This window comes from Hippoglossus hippoglossus, chromosome 8, assembly GCF_009819705.1.
Source record: "Hippoglossus hippoglossus isolate fHipHip1 chromosome 8, fHipHip1.pri, whole genome shotgun sequence".
Classification (NCBI taxonomy): domain Eukaryota; kingdom Metazoa; phylum Chordata; class Actinopteri; order Pleuronectiformes; family Pleuronectidae; genus Hippoglossus; species Hippoglossus hippoglossus.
The window spans coordinates 1,667,444-1,687,267 of NC_047158.1; the positions used below are offsets into that span (position 1 = coordinate 1,667,444).

General features: G+C 40.3%; 1 protein-coding gene across 4 annotated transcripts; it reads left to right on the top strand.

Annotated features, from left to right (window-relative positions):
* The first annotated feature begins 679 nt into the window (after positions 1–679).
* Positions 680–16,466, top strand: glyr1 (glyoxylate reductase 1 homolog (Arabidopsis)). 4 transcript variants are annotated; one of them, XM_034592332.1, is made up of 16 exons: positions 691–812; positions 2,209–2,245; positions 2,347–2,426; positions 2,512–2,650; positions 3,731–3,841; positions 6,151–6,234; positions 9,083–9,136; positions 10,265–10,315; positions 10,627–10,700; positions 11,747–11,846; positions 13,284–13,394; positions 13,495–13,596; positions 13,680–13,842; positions 13,934–14,113; positions 14,298–14,422; positions 14,919–16,466. In XM_034592332.1, the coding sequence occupies exons 1-16, from the start codon at positions 775–777 to the stop codon at positions 14,991–14,993; spliced, it is 1,524 nt and encodes a 507-aa protein (XP_034448223.1). In that variant the 5' UTR covers positions 691–774; the 3' UTR covers positions 14,994–16,466. The 4 variants fall into 4 exon arrangements, with proteins under 4 accessions (XP_034448226.1, XP_034448223.1, XP_034448225.1 ...); XM_034592334.1 differs by lacking the exon at positions 6,151–6,234; XM_034592333.1 differs by lacking the exon at positions 9,083–9,136 and having other exon boundaries at positions 695–812.
* The last annotated feature ends 3,358 nt before the right edge of the window (positions 16,467–19,824 follow it).

Sequence of the window (19,824 nt, forward strand, 5' to 3'; positions counted from 1 at the left end):
TTCAGAAATAAAAACACATAACAAGAATAATCGCATTAAATACAAATCAAAATAAAATGAGATCACCTGTCTTCCAGGCATATACTGTATAGCTTCCAAGTCTTAAATAATGATGAATAAATAATAAGTCGTGGTGTCAGCTTAGGTCAGCTGTTCAGATATTTGTACCTGATTAAATGTATTGATCACGGTGCCTTTATATTGTGGTCCACACAAGCCTGTCCATAACACCGGTAACTACAAATGTCATTACTGCACCTCTTCAAGAATGTAAATGTTATAATAAATTGATATATGTTTTAAAGTGATTGAAAACAATTATGACATTTAAAAGCAGCTATTCCAGACATCGACAGTCAGGGACATTAACAAATGTATTGGTTTAATCTGAGCTTCTCTCAATGTTTTTGAATTGTGCAGTGAAATGTTACATTTCTTATTTTGCATTCATCACCAAAGAATTACAAATACGCAGAGGTGGAAAATTAGGAACCATTAAAACAGAAAGTGAAACAAAAACATTCGGCCGTTTTTTTACATTAGATTGTTTGTGTTGTTGTTGTTGTTGTTGTTGTTGTTGTTGTTGTTGTTGTTCTTTGCTCTTCCTCTAACAAGGTACACGTCCATCGATACAGTGGTGAAAGTCAAATTCCTGATTGACACAAGAGCGGAGCGGAAGTGACGTGGGGAGGGACGGCTTGTCGTCGCATGTGATTAGTGGGTGTGTGTTGTCTTCCTCCTCATTCAGTGCGACGTTTTTATTAAAGTTGTAAGATGGCGACGGTGCATCTGAGGATCGGGGACCTAGTGTGGTGAGATCACATTGAAACACTGTGAAATGACTCCGTGTATCGCACTCGGCAGCTCAGCGCTAATGCTTGTGTCGGTGGGCTTCGAACAGGCGTAGTTCGCGGACGCGTACGCGCACTTGGTCAGATGATAGTCAACCCAAACAAATTGCTAACCGAGCTGACTCAGCCAGCAGCAGCCGTCGTTAGCTGCTAGCAAGCGGCCAGGCGACCCGGAGGCTTTATAACTGAAGGAAACCGTTTAATCCGAACACAGCCTCGTTTGTTGTCGTTATTTTTCTTTCGACGGCGTGTGCATTTGTTTATTTCCGTCAAACACTCCGTACTGTGTCGTGTTGTGGACGTGTTGTGGGCTTTGCTAGCTGCGTAGCTGCAGCGGACCTCCTCTGTAGCTCTGCTCGGCTTCCGGGTGAAGTGGAGCAGCCGCTTCTCCGAGCTGAGGTTTAACCCGCAGACGAGGCTCATCTGTGCGGGAGATGAGCTTCATGGCGCTGGTATCACCAGGGGGGGAGAGAGGGGCAGGTTGTCCTGTGTGGTGGCGTCCCACGTCCCCGAGACATTGCACATGTCCCCATTGCGGGACTAATAAAGGACTTCTTATTAGTGCTTATCAGTTTCTTTAAACCGTAATATTCCTCCCATCGATGATGAAAATGACCACGTGATCCTTTTAGGTAAAAATCTAATAAATAACCCGATGTAAAATCACAATGTTTATATGATCACAAAGCTCCACAGCACCAGCAAGTAAAGCGGCTTGTATTGCTCCTGTTATTGGCAACATCAACTGTCAGAATTTAATCTAATTTCGCACTTGGCTGTTTCAGAACAGTATTCAACTTAACACGTGCCTGTTACAAACATGTCAACAGGAGATGCTTGTTATGAGCACACAAAGGCAAACAACACCGAATGAAAAGCACCATGGGATAAACACACTAACAACATGTGCCTCACTGTTTATTTAAGCCAGCACTGCTCCCCCCTTGTGTTTTTTCCCATTCAGTCTCTTCTCTGTATTCTAGTTGCGAAATACAGTTGAACAGTTTTGCTGTTCTGCTTGTTTTGCCCAGTATTTGTCTCATGTTGTGACAACCAGGAGAAACCTGTAATACATGTGCTGATAATGTACATTGGTACACATTCAAAACAATATGGACTTTTCTTTAAAACACATTTTAAAGAAAAGTCTTCAGACCTTTGGCTTCAAAGGTCTGAAGTCAAATGTCGTCCAAACACGAGCAGCTGTACCAGAACTTCACCTTCTAAAACCAGCACATTTTTTATTTCATCAGAAACTGTATTATGAACAAAAATATGTTTGTACCAAATAGGTTCTGTGGTGCCAGCAATAAACGCAAGACATTTACCATGGCTAAATGTATCTCTCTTATTTTAGGGGGAAGCTCGGGCGTTACCCACCATGGCCAGGAAAGGTAAGGACCAAAGACATGTCACACTAGCTGGTTCAAATCAATACTACAATTTACATGACACTTATGCTGATATTGCACTAAAACCTTTATTCACGTTTCAGGTAGTAAGCCCTCCAAAGGACCTGAAAAAGCCCAGGGGTAAAAAATGCCATTTTGTGAAATTCTTTGGAACTGAAGACCAGTAAGTTTGAATTGTAACCTTCTTGTTCTGATTGAGACTGCAGTGTCTTCTCAAGCAAATGTCTAAAAGTTGTTTGTCTGTGCAGTGCCTGGATTAAAGTAGAACAGCTGAAGCCCTATCACGCTCACAAAGAGGAGATGATCAAGATAAATAAAGGAAAGCGCTTCCAGCAGGCGGTTGATGCAGTGGAAGACTTCCTAAAGAAAGCAAAGGGAAAAGAACAGGTGAGACATTCAATTGAAATGGATTCTGCTTTCAATATAGATTACTGGTTCAAATACATATTTGCATAATACACAAATTTCTGACTGGTGTATGTTGAAGGCATACTGTACTTTATGGACATGCAGCTTGAAGTACAGTGGCTGTACTCTAAAGAAAATGTACAGTATGACACAAAATACCTCTTGCAAGGCACGATTTTCACATTTTTATGAGACGTAATTTGTCAGAGAATTTTAGATTTGATTATCCTGATGGGGATCTGCAATCTGCACATTCTTGATGATAATTGAAAATATCGGTTGAGTAGCTAACAGAGTGAACTGTATCAGCATCATCATCTGTTTGCATGTAGCCCTGGCTCCATTACACACCTCCATCATGAATAACATACGTGTCATCTGCATTGTGGATGAGACAACAAAAAGTTTTATGGTCTTACTTAATGTATTGATCAGCTAATTTTCACTAGATAAATGAAACACAATCTCTTTTTATTTAGATTTTCTCTTTTAGAAAACAAATCCCTAAAAGTATTCCTAACAGCTGACAATGTTCAGTAAATTCTGATGGATTAGAGTGGGCGCATCTGGTGCCTGATGTGTTAAAGAAGAAGTTATTTTGTTACCAAGGTAAACATGACAATTCATTGAAATAATAAATACGTATAGGGAACATGTTTGCTCATTATCTTCACTGTCGATCAATCTGCTGAATACTTCCCTTCATTTCAAAGTACCGGAAACAATTGATCAGTAATCAACATAACTCTTAGATTTTTGTCCAATCAATAAGTATGGAAACTGGGGCTGAAAATGAAGGGGCAGTTAAGTGAGACTCATCTCAGTGACTCCTACTCAGTCATGGAATTCTCGTCAGGATCACATTCAGTCTCAGCCAATGTTTATTCAGGTGGACAAATGTCCCCTGCATTCACCAGCTCTTTTCTCTTACGTTCAGTGTAGCCGGACCTGCTCAATCAGGCCTTATTGAAAGCCTTGCCACATTCACAAGATCATAACGACTCACAACTCTTTCCATGCTGAAAAGGTAGCACTAACCAATAGTGTGTTTTTTGACAGAACTCAGAGGGTAAAGGAGATTCAAAGGGAAAGAAGACCCCTAACAAGCCACTGAAAATACTGGAGGAGGATGATGAGGATCTTAGTGCACTGAAGGACCCTTCTGAGAAGGTCAGTTGGACACTGAAGAGATAATAAAAAAAATATCTGTCAACATAAGTTGAAGAGTTTCTCAATATTTGGCATTTAAAAGAGAGGGTGACTCACTGAATAGATTTAGATTTTGTCAGTTCTGAGCCCCATCCTTTTTCAGCATTTAGCCATCCTAAGATCCTCTTGTGAGAATGATATATGTGACCTATAGCTCTATTCACCTTTAAAACAAGATAGACAATGGTCTGATTCCCAAAAATCTGTGGTCGAATCATCCAGTCTCCACTAAAAGAACGATGTTAAAAATGAATAAATAAGCCATTTTCCCACTTCCAGGAATGTTCATGGAACTCAACTTTTGCACCGCTCAGATGATGATACTTAATTCCAATTAGCCACTAACCACTGTCAGAGGTTACCAACATTGCTGTTAAATTTGTTTTGTCAAGCGAATGTAAGCTCACAGCAAGGAATGACGTCAACAAACTTAACAACAGGAACCATTATTTTTATACACAAGACGTCTCTGCTGACCAGGGACCAGTACTGCAAGACAGTTCAACATACCCAGCATGTCGGTCTGTTTTCTGGCTTCACTGAACCAAACATTGACACTGTCTAGGTTAACCTGTATTATGGAGCTGTTTATCAGCTGTCTGACTTAACCCAGGGTTTTCTTATCCAGCTACAAGCTCATTTATGTGGAGGGAGCAGAGTTGTTTGTTATAAGCATGATCATCAGAAAAGTGAAGTAAGTTCTGAATATGATATGAAAAGAAACACAGATACCAGCAGGCTGACTTGGTCACAGTGATATCCAAAAGTGACATTTAAACCAATGTAAATAACACGATCAAATAACTACAATAGAAAACCAACTCAAATAATTATAGATTTTTAAAGTCTGCCCAATGATGCACTGTAAATGAGCATAGGGATTTTATCTCTATAAGTTTATCCCTGCTGAGTTTTTTTGTATGTCTTTTTGTTTGATGAACAAACAATCATAAACAGAAGCTTAGGTGATGTCAGAGGAGAGGAGTAATTAATGTGCAATGAGCTCAGTCTGACATCAGAGATTTTAGTTGTTCTGAGCTGCACTGACTCTAGTTTTCCAGTGAACTGATTGATTTTTTTTTAATTATTATTTCAAACTTAACCTGCTCTTATTAGCAGATTAGCATAAAGTGCACCAGCTTCATAGGACTGAAAACTCAATACTTAAACCTAACAGTACCACTATTACTACAGTTCCGGCTTCGAAGTACAGACCATAGGACAGTCTGTGCTTCCAGGCCTCATTAGTGTTTACAGAGAGGAGATTTGTCAATGTCAGGCAGAAGTGGGAATAGAACACACAGCCTCACAGTGCAGGGGAAATTAACAAGATTTAAATAGCATTGCCCCCTCTTCAGTTCTGTCCTGGCGTCGATTTCTTTAGCCATACCACGAGACTGGTCCTGCAGAGTTTTGTTCCACTTTTTAAACAGTGTCTGCAGGTCTTAAAGACTAAAATTAAAAAATAAAATAATAAAATAAAAAATTAATTTCATAAACATTTTCTCCTCACTGTTGTGGTCATTGATTTTACTTAAAATAAAGTTAACTTTGAGGTTGCAGGCTGTCACCTATAAAGTGAATGTGGATATATAATTCATGTGCTAAGGTACACTAACCACAGTGCTCTAAAGCTGCAACGTCCATCTTGCTGACATGAATCTATTGTTTATTTCAATAAAATTCAACAACAAACCTATTAATAAAGTAATTAGGAATGTATTGTTATATACTAGTGAAATGTAGTGTAAAAGCTGATATGATGTTAAATCATTTCTAGACTGTTAAAATACACAGAAAAGACAGAGGCTGAAGTACATATTTGTCAGGTTTCATCAGTTATCTTTTCTTTGCATTCTGTTGTTCCTGCATTAGAATTGTCATCAGCTGTCATCCTCACAATATGTTTTCATAATCCAGTTTTTTAATTCCTCAGTCATCTTCACTTAACAGGATTGTCAACCAGCGTGATACCTGCAGTATCACAGCAGCAGGGGCTGCAGGGCTAATGTTGCCAGAACAACAGCCACCTGACATCAGTAACCACGCCTAAAGGGTTTTCTCCCCTGTCTATAGTGGTATCTATCCGTGCAGATCAGTGGGGTGTTGTGTGTCCAGGGATTTCTGCCTCTGCCCTAAACAGTGGAGGTGAATGGAATCCACTCAACATTGTCTCCTCCGTACAAGTGAAAAGTCCCCCACTACAGTAGACCAGCAACAAATTCACCCTTTGATTTCGAAGGTGAATATGTGTCTCTCTCCTCCTTAAGGACTTGACTGACTCTGACCCCGAGCCATCCGCTATTGAGAGGCTGGGGGCTGGACCTGGCTCAGGATTCAAATGGGAAAGCAGTGTAGGTGAACCCCCCCCCCCCCCTCTCCCACAAAGCCTGCCTTGCCTTGCTGTTCTTCTACCTGAACTTTAACCTTTGGCTTTACTCACCAACAACTGCTGACCTTTCCCTTCTGACCTGTTGGGTGCACACTCTGGACAACTCAACAACTGTCTATTTGACATGTGCTTTTGAGATGGTCACCAACTCTGTATGTGGAGACCCAAAAGCAGGCTGAGGTTTGGTTGAGTTGACCTGATTTCCAGGTTAGCCTCCTGCCTTCTATTAGCAGCCTGCTCCTCAGGACCAGGGTTGATGACCATTCCTGGATAAACTGTTCTGAATTGTATGACCACCAGGTTTGTGTACGTGCATGTAAAGAAACATTGCAACTGCAAATACATGAGTCATTAACCGGTCTTCTTAATGTCAGTGGAAGCATTTTCACACAAACATCAAAAATGGTCAGTTTGCTGTTTCACTTGCAGCACAAAAACTGCATAGAACTTAACAAGTCCAAAAGGTCTAAATGTTTAGCATTATAAATAATATATAATTATAATCCTCTTTTTTTTAAAAACCCTTGACAATAGGAACTGCTTTTTTATGCTAAGACAAATTGGCAGTTAAATGTTTACTTAACTTAAATATAAAAATAAAAGTGCAAATCTCTACATAACTAAATCACATAATTAATAAACCCTAAACCAAATACAATAATTAAGCGTGTCAGACCTCAATACAGCAAAATAGTCCAAACTCGTCATCAGCAGACAACTGCTGTCTGATTGGCTCGTCATGAGGTCACATAAGCAGTCAAACACGGAGCATCCCTCTGCTTTCAAATGTATCTATGCGATTCCAGGTGCTTCATTGAGTTTATCATGTAGAGAGTGTGTTGTCACCAGAGTTGAGTGTAATGTACATTAGATATGTGCGGCGCTGTTTGTGTTGCCAGTAAGCAGGAAACCTTTTCAGTCATAGCTCAGGAACCGAAATGTGGCTCAGAAAGGTGTGTTGGGGTAAGGTCTGGTAGGACTGTGTGACTAGCCCTGGAAGGGCATTCAAAACCAGACGCAAAGAATGAATATGTTGACAGACTGAGTTAGACTGTGGTAAATGTAGTGTAAGAGTTTTGGACATCAGGCCACACTCATGGCTGCACATTTTTGTGGTGGCATAATGTACTGAACATAGCTTGTGTGCAACATTGTCTTGGGGTTCACACAGTTCTGCTGTCTTCTGACCAGAGTTTTTCCAAGCAGGAGTTTTTAGATGGCAGTGCAAATCATTCTCTGCAGGCTAGAAGTTGTGAGGCAGACAGCTGCACTAGTGCTCCTTTTCTCCACAGTTGAATATTCATTGTTATAACCTAATGTTGTTTTACAAATTCCATATTGAATTTACAATATTCGTGGACAGACCTATTATAAGTAGTTATTGTTCCTACTGGAAACAGTGCAGCCCCCCTGCTGTAAACCCTTTTGAATGTAGTTTTTGCGTCATTCAATACAACTCAGTCAACAAGTAGAGCTTGTACTGTCAGCTACTGCTGCTCTCATCCTGCTTCATGGGCTTTTGAATTGTATCAGCCCATGTAAAACATAACCATTTCCTCTACAATAATGAAACATACCGGGAAATTCGTTTTTGGCTGCTTAGCACATTCAAATCCACTTAATTAAGTGTTTAGTGGAACTGTGAAAGCATGTAATTGTGTATTTAGGAGTCATTCAAACCTAACCAGTTTCCACTTGCATGGGAAGAAGCAGATAATGGCTGGCTGTGTTGGTTGAATGGGTCATTTTAAGTAGAGGTGCAGTGTATCTGAAGTTACTGGAATCAAAGTTGATTGGTTTCACTGTATACACCTTTTTTTTATTTTTAATTCCTTTTCACAGTTTGGCTGGAAGAGTATCAGATCAGTGTAGAACTGGAATGAACTGATGTTAAAACAGAATTTGTGGACATTACCGGTGAAGGCAACTTCAAACGTCAGTTATTTATTAACACAGTTGTCAGTTGAAGAACTTTGTTAGTTGAAGCTCTGGCTCTTTTGAATAGAAAACTGTTTGTTTACCTTGGTGTGAGACTCGATATTCAGCCAATGCAAATAGACTTTTTTTATTTACCTGAATGAATTGTGAACACACACATTTCTCATTAGTGTTTCTGTTTACTGTAGATAGAGAGTTTTAAATGGTCTTTCATGATCAACACCTCAGGGCTTAGTCCCATTTTTAGATCTTTGATTGAACTGCTTACCAGAAACTGTATGGCGTTTTCTTACCCATCTGTATTCAAGGGTAGAGTAGTTTAAAGTGGAGAATATTGTTTCTTCATTTCACATTCAGATATTCACAGGCTTTCGCCAAAACTCTGATCTCTCCCAACAGCACCAGCTGGAAATGTCCAGACAACTGGGTTGAATGCGTCACCTTAGTCCGAGGACACAGCCTTTACTCTGCAAAAGAATGTGGTCTGAGTGATCGGATCTCAATGTGTCTTAGGGGAATTTACCCATCCACTTTAATCGCATCACCCGAGACACATGTGAATGCCTGGTGTGAACAGGGCCATAGTGCAGACAAACAGTTATGAGCAGGAGCAGAGAACATTTGCACATGAGCAGAAGGTGTCTAAAAGAGGGCAAGGTTTTTAGGGCAAACGTTAGAATGTCAGAACATGAAATGAAGAAATGATGCTCTTAAAATTAAAAACCATGCTCTGGGAAGAAGGGAGGGAAGACGTGTAGGAAAACATGGCACACTGTAAAAAGAGCCCTGACATGTCAGCACTGTGCAATGCAAGCTCACGGGGTTTCTATCCAAAGAGAACACTGTCCCACTGAACTCTTGTTCTGTTGCAGCCTGTAAAGGACGACCCACATTTCCATCACTTCCTTCTGAGCCAGTCTGAGAAGGTACGAGGAAACATGCTGCCCAACACTGTCACTTCTACACATTTTCTTTCAGTTAGAGGGAGGGGTTGTTGTCTCAACCTGAACATGAAGATTATTTTCCTTGGATCTTGTGCAACTGACCAATTTAAGAAAAGTATCAGACAATATGTGGTGATCAGTTTTGATATTGGGGCTAGAAAACAAATCGGCGTATGGACTCTGAGAAGCGTAAAAATGTTTAAAATCTAGGAGGCAGATGACATCAGCCGAGAAGAAGGCCCTTTAATGTGGACCAGGAAGAATTCTAAAAGAATGTGGCCACGTCCCACACCACCTCTGAAAGTGGACTGAGGGATCAGATCTCGGGATGCATTTGAGCGTGAGCTGAACTTGGCGCTGACCACTTGGGATCAGATCGCTCAGGGTGGATTTTAATACCAGATCTGAGCGGGGGTCTCTGACATTCTGTGGGCTCGAGTTTGGCTCTGAATTTGTCAGCTTGACTCTGATTCGATCAGTAGGGAGGTTAATGTAGTACGTAATGTTATCTTGGTCTCTTCTATCTAGACACACCCAACTGCATGCCAATAGCAGCAGCAGTGTGAACCCCCACCAGAAACTCGCCCCCAATGTAGGCCTGGAACAGTTAAACCGAAACAGCCTGCAGCTAAAGTGATAAATCGTCCTCCTTTTTCAGCTTACAGGGGATTTGCACAATCGGCACTCAATACACAACACTGGCACAGTTGTAACAACGTTTATTTATATAGCACGTACCACAAACTAGTGGTTACTAAGTGCTTTGCAAAGGACAGGCATAAGGCAAGAAAATAAAGTCAAACAATGTGGATAAATAATAATAAACATAAAGAACAGAAGTCAAAAAAGCATTCATTAGAGGGCACATCTCCACCAAAGCCAAACAATCCTATACTTGTGTCGCTTTTATAATGGAAAAAGGAGTCGTCTCCAGCAAAATGCACAAACTCATAGATGTTCACACCATAAATATATCAGACTTTTCTGTTCATATCCACGCATTATTTCCTGAGAAATTAATAAAAATGTCTAACATTGTTGATGAAAGTGATTAGACAACTAACCTGATCCACATCTCAATTGAATGTTTTGTTTCCTCCCTGCCCACAGCCAGCCTCATCAATGGAACCCATCAGCAAGCGCCTGAAGATCATTGAAGAGGTAAAGTAAAATCATTTTTTGTTACAGTAACTTGTAAAATGTTTAAACTTTAATAATTTGTTGTTAGAGTACCCGGTAAAATGTTTAAACTTTAATAATTTGTTGTTACAGTACCCGGTAAAATGTTTAAACTTTTAGTGATTTACTTGAACCATCTGTTTACTTGTACAAGTTGATTTGCTTTACATTTCAACTGTACTCTTCGAAACAATTTCACATTATTTTATGCATAATGTGTCGCAACACATGATACGACTTTGTCCCGTTGAGTATGATATTGACAGTTTTATTTCTCTTATGTGTTTGTGCAGGACACAGGGTCAACATCTATCCAAGCAGCCGACAGCACAGCCATCAATGGCAGCATCACACCCACAGATAAAAGGTATTAACACATGCTCACTGCAGCATTACTAAACACCATTATTAAAATGACTTACTAAATTTAGCTGGAAAGCCATGTCTGCAAACGTGATGAGAGAAAAAATGATCCCCTAATCATTATAATGAGAAACTTCCTCTTAATAATAACTTTTGTATATGAAAATGAGTCAGAGAAAGTTGATGCATCAAGTCTACATTAAACTCTTTTGCATAAGACATCAGCTGCTGCCTGAGTTCTCCTTTCACCAGCTTCCAGAAAACGTCCATAACAATTAGGACTAACACTATAGGTAGATCCTTCCTTTGATCTCAACAGTTCTTCTTGTCATTGATTCCACAAGATGTTGGAAACTTTCCTTTTACATTCTGCGCCATGTTGACATGACTGCATCACAACATTTCTGCATATTTGTCAGCAGCACACAGGCATAGAAATTAGTCGCTTTTTGGCGACTCCCGCTTTTTTAACATCAATTTAGGTGACTTGTGTAATTCGATTTTTTTCGTGGGGGGGGTAATATATGAGTGACGTACGAATGTCCGTAATTCTCTCACAAATAATCATGAGTGAACTGCATTGAGCAAAAAAAAAAATCGACTGTAGGGCCAGGCGCTTCGCATGAACTCCACTGGCCGAGTCGGAGTGCCTCCAGCCCGGCTACGCCAGGGACACACCGGAGGCGGAAGAGCCGCAAAGCGAATATTCTTGTGCGAGCAGCCGCCGGGCTGTTTTCACCGGAAGCGCATTTCTCCGGTCAGGATCCTGTCAGCCCGCAAATCTGCTTCTTCTGCTACTTTGTAATCCGTTCAGTGTAGTGGTTCGGGGGGAAATGATGATGGTCTTCACATGTGACTGACCTACGCAAGCCTATAGCCTATATCTGCAGGGTTTTATATCCTGCACTGCTGCCATATTATTGGCTGAGTGCAAAGTTAGGCAGATATATAGGTGTACCTAATAAATTACTCAGTGAGTGTAAATGAGTATTTCATTTTATTATTTGTTTGCTGTGTTTTAATGGTTTTCTTTTTGATTTTTCCCTCCAGGATAGGGTTCCTGGGTCTGGGGCTGATGGGTAGTGGTATAGTTTCCAACCTGCTGAAGATGGGTCACGTGGTCACCGTGTGGAATCGCACAGCAGAAAAGGTGCGTACAGTCACTGTCACATAGGAAACGTCACCATCACTGATTAACATCTTTGATTTGTTGCAGTGTTAATTATCTCTGTCACATTTCACATTTTAAAATGACTATATTATTATATTATAAAGATCAGTGTTTCCCCCCAGGATTGAGTTGTAGCAGTGACGGTAAAGAAATCTGGAACAATGTCTATATTATAGAAGCATTATTTACTATCAAAACATTGTTCCCATATCCAACCCATTCCATTGCACCCCTGTATATACTGTTATATATATCATATATGTATCTAATTGCTGATTGCACTTCTGGTTAGACCCACCTAATTTCATTGGATCGTGCCTGTACTGTGTAATGACAATTTAATCTACAGTCATTACAATCATAAATACAAAAGATTAAGTGAAAAACTAGTATATAGATACATATAAAATAGTCAAATTATTGGCTATACATTACAACATACTGCTAGCAAAGACAACACACAAATAAAAATAAATTGCAAAAATCCTCCTTGTGTATCACAGAAAATACACAAATAGAGCAAAAACAGTATTGCATATTATGTGCAACTACATTTATGACCGTACTTGTCTTCCTTGATGCAAAATCATCGTGTGTGTGTGTGACAGAGAGAATAGACATAACTCACTAAATGTCTGTGACATTCTTATGTAAACACAATGTGCAATTTATCGAGGTCACCAAAGTTATCAAGTTCATTTGTCGTATGATTAGTCGATAATTCTCACGAGAGGCCTCCTTGGTGCTTGTTTTTATGAAATGTATGTTCCGCCACTGCTAAATGCATGTAGGGGGAACACTGGATTCAAACAGACTCAAGTGAAACTCAAGACCACTCATTCACAAAGGCTGAGAGACTAAAGGGTGAAATGCATAAGATTCATATTATTGTGGTAACAGATTCAAATTAAGGGTTAGGGTCGCCCCCCCCCCCCCCCCCCCTACTAAAAGCTCCGTAGAATGATGATGTGTCTAACACAAGCACAGAAATGAAATAAACAAAGACTACAAATATCTTTGGATGAATGAGCAATGCGACACACGTAGAAGACATCGGCAAAGAAGTGAAAAGAGTGTTTGTGATGAGGGCCAACGCTAGTGTAGATTGTGGAGTAAACAAAAATCTCACTGTGATCTCGGCAGCACATAAACATATGATCTCAGCACCAGAATAGCACATAAACATATGATCTCAGCACCAGAATTGATCGGTTACTTCCTGTCTGCCTGCTGGGCCACCTCTCACCTGAACATTCCAGAGAAGTGGTTGTTTTAGTTTTACACTTAAAATGTCAATCACTGTAGATGCAGCCAAAGGCAGAGAAAAAGAATGAGGCTGCTTATTCGTGAACCTGTTGAACAATCATGTCAATTCAATGTTTCTGCTGCTAACGACCCTTGCCCGCTGTGTTCCAGTGTGACCTGTTCATTCAGGAGGGCGCCAGGTTAGGCCGGACTCCTGCAGAGGTGGCTTCCACGTGTGACATCACCTTTTCCTGCGTCTCTGACCCAAAGGCTGCCCGGGATGTAAGTATCATCTCAACAACACAAAATGGATTACTGCTGAGGTGTGAATTGCTGGATTATGGGTAAAAACATTTCTACGCCTGTATTTGTTGCTCTGCAGTTGGTGCTCGGACCCAGTGGGGTGCTGCAGGGAATCAGGCCAGGGAAATGCTATGTGGAGATGTCCACTGTTGACCCAGAGACCATCACAGAACTCTCACAGGTATACACCAACACACACAAAATCCAAATGATAAGATAAAAAGCATTTCTGTATTAAGTTCCTTTTTAATGTTTGAATTTGAGGTGATCACGTTGCGGGGCGGCCGTTTCCTGGAGGCTCCAGTGGCAGGAAGCCAGCAGCTCTCCAATGATGGGATGCTGGTCATCGTGGCAGCTGGTGACAGGACAGTCTATGAGGACTGCAGCAGCTGCTTCCAGGCCATGGGCAAGACCTCCTTCTTCCTAGGTAGGTTATGTATATTCATTTTTTGGGTTGAGACTGTTCCATATTTCTCTTTTCCTTTTATGTGTGAAAATGTGTGTTTTTTAAAATGAAGGTGAAGCAGGGAATGCAGCGAGGATGATGCTGATCCTCAACATGGTGCAGGGCAGCTTCATGGCCACCATTGCAGAGGGGCTTACTCTGGCCCAGGCCACTGGCCAATCACAGCAGACCTTCCTGGACATCCTGTGCCAGGGCCAGATGGCGAGCACCTTTGTGGACCAGAAATGCCAAAGTAAGTAATTTGGCATGACTGGCCTGAACCCTGGACACAAGTTTTTATTGTTTTTTTTCATTATTTGTTCATTTTCTCATTTCAATGTTAAGATTGAGAGTTTGAGGCCATTGACTAAACAAAAACTATTGTGACGTATTTTTGAAGGTAGTCATATAATAACATTTCTTCCTGCAATTTCCAGATATTTTACAGGGCAACTTTAAACCAGACTACTATTTGAAACATATTCAGAAGGATCTGAGGCTGGCCATCTCCATGGGCGACATGGCCAACCATCCAACCCCAATGGCTGCGGCTGCCAATGAGGTACCACTCTGTTCTTATATTTATTATCAATTTTAGGTGCATCGCTTTCTTAATGTCTTAGAATTATTTCTTTACAACAAAACAACTTTTCTTCTTTATTCTGAGCTGGTGAGAAAAGACAGCCTGTCTCCTTTAAATACACATGGATATTTGTTTGTATAGTTGAAATTTATCAGGTAGATTCCACTGGCTGCTGAAGAATCAGTGAATTTATTAGGAAACATTGTAATTTCGTAGATTAAATGAGCTGGGTGGGAGACTTGTGAGGGACGGGGTAACACAACTCGGTGAGGCTCATATTAACTGCATTGGGTTCGGTTCGGGCTCGGTTAGTTTTCTAGGGTTCTAATGGGTCTGGAGGGTATCAGTATCCCAGTCATCTATATGGAAGACTGCTCAAGCACAGTCCCTCTCTCAAAGTTATGAAACCTGCAACATTTTAATAACACTCTGCAATGCAACTGAAACTATTGTTTTGCTTTCTGTCCCTGTGCAGGTTTACAAGAGGGCTAAGGCACTGGACCAGTCAGACAATGATATTTCTGCAGTCTACCGAGCCTACATTCACTAGAGTGTGGTGTGACCTATCCCCTGGACCAGTCTTTAATCCCTTCTTATTTCTCCCTCATTATTTACTGAGTTTTATTTTCAATTCTAGTTGTTTTCTTTCATTTAGCCCCAATGGCAGCCATGTTACTTGCCCACAAGTCATCGATTTGTAATTAATTTTTTAGAGGAAACCTTGAGCATTGTACTGACTGTACTGGGGGAATATACCCTGTAATGGTGTGTTCAGAACAAACACAAAGTGGATTTTGGCCAAATGTGAGTTTGGCCCCTGGACTGTTTGTGGAGTAACTGGAGACGGCAGAGAAGGGTTGTGCTGACTTTGTTTGTAGTAAAGAAAAAATGATGGCTGTATTCACATTCGTATTTTCAGATTTAACCTGGTCCTCCTACTCTTACTGTTTCTATAAAGTACAGATTTATAATAGAACTCACTGTCCACAGACGATGACAATAAGTTTGTCCATTTCTTTTGCTCAAATTGAAAATGTTTCAATTTCAGCATACACATGTTCATGTGAACCGGCACAAATTTGCCTCACTGCTTTGATTTAGAATGAAATCACAGCATGGGGAAACTATTTTGATCTGAACACACCATGAGATTGCTCCAAACGAGGTTGTACTACTGCTGTGGGAGCAGTTTGTCTGGTTTCTGACAACTCAAAAAAAGGAAAGTGGTAGAAGTAACGCAGGGTGTTGGGTGAGGTGGTCGGGGCATTGCTACTGTGAAGAGCAGCGTGTCAGACTCGGTCCAGAGACAATGCTGTCAGGTAGAGTGGATACAGAAACCCTAAAGATTTTTTTTGTTAATGTGCAAATGAAGAGTTTATTTAATTGAGTGTAATATTTGCTTTTCTTTTTAATCGTCCAGAATTCCATGAGAGAAAACACCAAGAACATGCCACTGCATTGCCTTAATATTGTAACCCCTCAAGTCTTTCAATGATAGATGTATTTATTTGTGCTTTTTTCCAGGTCTTCTTGGTGCAGTATCTTCATGGCTTGTTTCTGTGTTTGACCACATGATGTATGCTTTTACGTTGGTGTTATTGATTACTCTTTCTTGAAGCGGTAAAGGACAGAGCAACAGATGTGTTGAGGCCTTAAAATGCAGTAATAATTGAAATGACTCAAGACTTGAGGTTCCCACATTAGAACCCCTTCATTGTTTTGTTTGGAAGAGTTCTCAGTTCTACAGTTTTTTTTTTTAATATATTAACCTGTAACGAGATGAATCCACTTCTTGAGTTGCATTTTAACTGAAGTTCATGATTAAGCCCAAGTGTCATGTTGTTGTTTCTGCTAAGTTATAAGTATAAATGGCTAAATTCTGAAGGCCAAGATTAGAGCATCAAGGGGCAAAAATCTCAGATTAAAAGACCAACTAATGAAACAGTTTGATGTGGTTCAGTGGTGGGAATGTTTCATTAGTCTTAAAGACTGGCACTGGAATAAATAAAACATCCTCAGTTCACTTGGGACTTTTTATTGAGGAGCTGTTTTATCACTCTAGCACACACACAGACAAACAACACTTTAACTTAACTGTTTGTTCCATTTCCATATTGTTACTTTTATCACTTCTTTCTTACATCGCCCTCCAAAACACTTCAGGTGAAGTACAGAGAGGGCCCGTTGCTGATCACATGACAGAGAGGGTCCATCTTGACCACACAGTAGAGGTCCTCACAAGTCCACTGGGTTCTTAACATACAAGACCTGATTCAGTTCCGGAACCTGACTGATAGATACATCAGCAGTATTATCAGCTGATAAAGGCTCATTACAGATTGATTAAATCAACCCATGTCAGTAAAGAAATACTAAAGGTGTGTTAGAGGTCACTGTTACTGACTCTACGTGATCTTTGTACTAATATATGCAAAATACTCTAAAGGGGTTATCGCAACACAAATGTACTCAATTGTTATTTAAGAAATCTGTTGCATGTTCAGAAGCCAATATGAGCAGATCTATTTTATGAACTCAAATGTTTATGTTGAGATCTGAACTCTAAAGACCGATACCGATGTGCTCTACTTGACTCCATTTTATTTTGAGTTTGATCAGGTTGGAGCATGTTGTGTTCTTCAAGCTCTCGGCTCTCTGTCAGTATGTGTCACATCCCAGTAGATCCAAGCAGGCTGTTCTGATAATAATAGTTAGTCTAACCACAACTTTCAGAGTTCATGCAATTTTCCTCAAGTAATTTACTTTAAAAATGTAATTTACATTCAACAAATTTTCTGTGGTGGCCTGTTTTGGAAAGGATTCAAAATTGTGGACCTGTGAAGACCTCTACGCTGACGCATGAATCATGCCCTAGATAAGTCTGCAGATGCACATGACAATGTCCAACATATGCAGAGAAACATGTTGTGCATGCTCTGCCAGAGGTGTTCTATCTCTGCAGGAAAGAGTTCAGTAACTCAAGGTATGTGTTGGAATACTTGCAGAGTGAGTTTGGGGTGTTGCCCCTTGTTCCTTGTTTTGTTTATCTCGTCAATTTGGCCAACTCCACCTCAGATCTAATCTGCCCCGCGTGGTGTCAGGAAGTAGATCAGGACTGGGTCTATCACACTATCATGATACCACTGCAAATCTGTCAAATACAAATAAAAAGAAGAGGAATGCACATCAGTGTTCGACCCCACTGTCAATGTGGGGTTGGTCACTGAGTGATTCTAAACAGGAGCTAGCTGTAGCCCTGCTGCTCTTCCACTGACATGAAGACAGTGTGAGGCGTTTGCCCAGTTAGAGGACCCAAACTGTAACTGCCCCCTGCAGGAGAAAAAGACCTCAGTGTTTTGTTCCTTTACTCTTAACAAGTTGAAACTGTAAATAACTTTCTTATAGTTTCTCTCAGCAGAATCATTGTTTTGTTTTACTTAAATCCAGAAACCTGTTTTGCCAAACGAGTGATATTTAAGGTTTTTCATTTAGGCTCAGTGTAAAGAAGTGTTTTTAGAAGATGGATGTAAATAGCGTTAGTTTAAGTAGGGTTTCTTTTATATCTACAATAACTGGGATTAATGAAAGCAACTTCTTTTTGGTTTTGACTCTACAGAGCGACTAACATCTTTCTGGCTTAATACTGTAGATTGTTAAAGTGTAATTGGTTTATTCATATGTGGCTTATTATTAATCTGGCTGATTATTGCAATGAAATGACAATTACTTGAATCCTGTTGAAGAAAGGGGGGTGTAACTTTGGTTTTGGGGAAATGGATGATTTTGTGTACATGTGGAGATATCAAGACTTTTGTGCTGTTTAATAAATTCTCTCCTGATTACTGACATTTGCATGTTTAAGAACTGACTGAGTTTGATCTTGCTCTGGAGATTATATCTGATCTATAATATTTGCCCTTCAATGCCACACAAAACCTTCCAAAACAACAGTTTTACAAAACAGGCATATTTTTATATTTCTGACCTTAAACAGTTGATCACTGTTGTTTTGAACAAACTTTACTCAAACTGGAGGACGCAGCATTTGCTGGTGACTAATTTCAGCAGTGGATTATTCTCTAGTGAGTATTTCCAACTGAAGGATGGTGTGTGTGGGACTGACTCATAATAAACCAGTGTGTGAGTTAATGAAGGAACAGTGAGGCTCACAATTGTGTCTTTCATAGGTTTTTGGACAATGCCATGCAAAATACAAGATACAGTAAATGTTCTGTGATACACACACTATATCAAATCTTCTGACTTATACCTACTGAGGCTGAGGACGTGTCAGCTCATTATGATGTACTGGTTAAATATAGCCCATGAAATGGAACAAAGCCTCAATATTCCATCAGCCGTTATGAGATGAGGCCTTCTCCCCTGTGGGTGGGTAGGTGGATATTGAACCTAACATCAGTCACCCTGTGTGACCTGTATCGTGGTGCTGGATATAAACTAAACTGGCTCAGATACCTGGGTTTTCTCCTGTGTTTCACAATCTAGTACCTGTTACCCTGGTGATTAACTGAGCCACGTTTGTGGTGCATGCCCTTGGGCTCCAAATTGACTGGTCTGGACTTGTTGGTTCTTCAAAGCTCTAAACCAACAGAGCACAGTATTTATAGCAACATTCTCTCATATCTCAAAGGAAGAGTCGTTGGGACCAGAAAATGAGTTCATGTGTGGTATTCACACTAAAATGATCATTGTCATGAATCATGATGTAACTAACTGACAATAAAGCAGCACTTTTTCATGTTTATGTCTTGTTGCTCTAACACCATGCTTCAGGTGATTGAAACCAGCTTCAAAGAACCATTAAATCCAGACTTGTCAATAATCAAATATGGATAATGTATCCATATATATATATATAAGCACATAAGAGCAATTGTTGCTCACATAAATGATGTGAGAAAATAATCCTGATAATGTCAGATCTATAAAAGATGTCAAAGAACTTCAAGATGGACATGTGCTCTGTCTGAATAAAACTGCAAGTCTGCTCAGCAAATCCAAGCCCCCGCATGTCTGCACGGGTCCACTGTGCAGAGCTGATACTCAGATACACAGAGGAGCAAACCTTCCCTGCAACATCACAACTAAACATGTGGAGTCTGCAGAGCAACATCTGAATAAGCCTCAGGGGCTGGGACAGATGAAGTTCAGATCTACAATCCCCTGAGGCCTGTCTGGAGAATTAAGCAAACATTTGCTGAGAAGAGCATCCTATCAGATGTGAGGCATGGGTGTGGTTATATGAATGTGTCAGGAAGGTCATAGTTTACCAGCTTTGTTTAATCCTCAGGGCACAGTGAAGACATCCGGTTCTATCAAGCTTCACACAGGAATAGCAGCAGGAAAAGTGAGACGATGTA

What these genes read in the sequence shown, in the direction of transcription:
- glyr1 (XM_034592332.1), top strand. Translation starts at nt 775, where the DNA reads ATGGCGACGGTGCATCTGAGGATCGGGGACCTAGTGTG. An exon ending in TGAAGGACCCTTCTGAGAAG is followed by an intron (nt 3,842 to 6,150) that starts GTCAGTTGGACA and finishes CTCCTCCTTAAG; the next exon opens with GACTTGACTGACTCTGACCC. An exon ending in TGGCTGCGGCTGCCAATGAG is followed by an intron (nt 14,423 to 14,918) that starts GTACCACTCTGT and finishes GTCCCTGTGCAG; the next exon opens with GTTTACAAGAGGGCTAAGGC.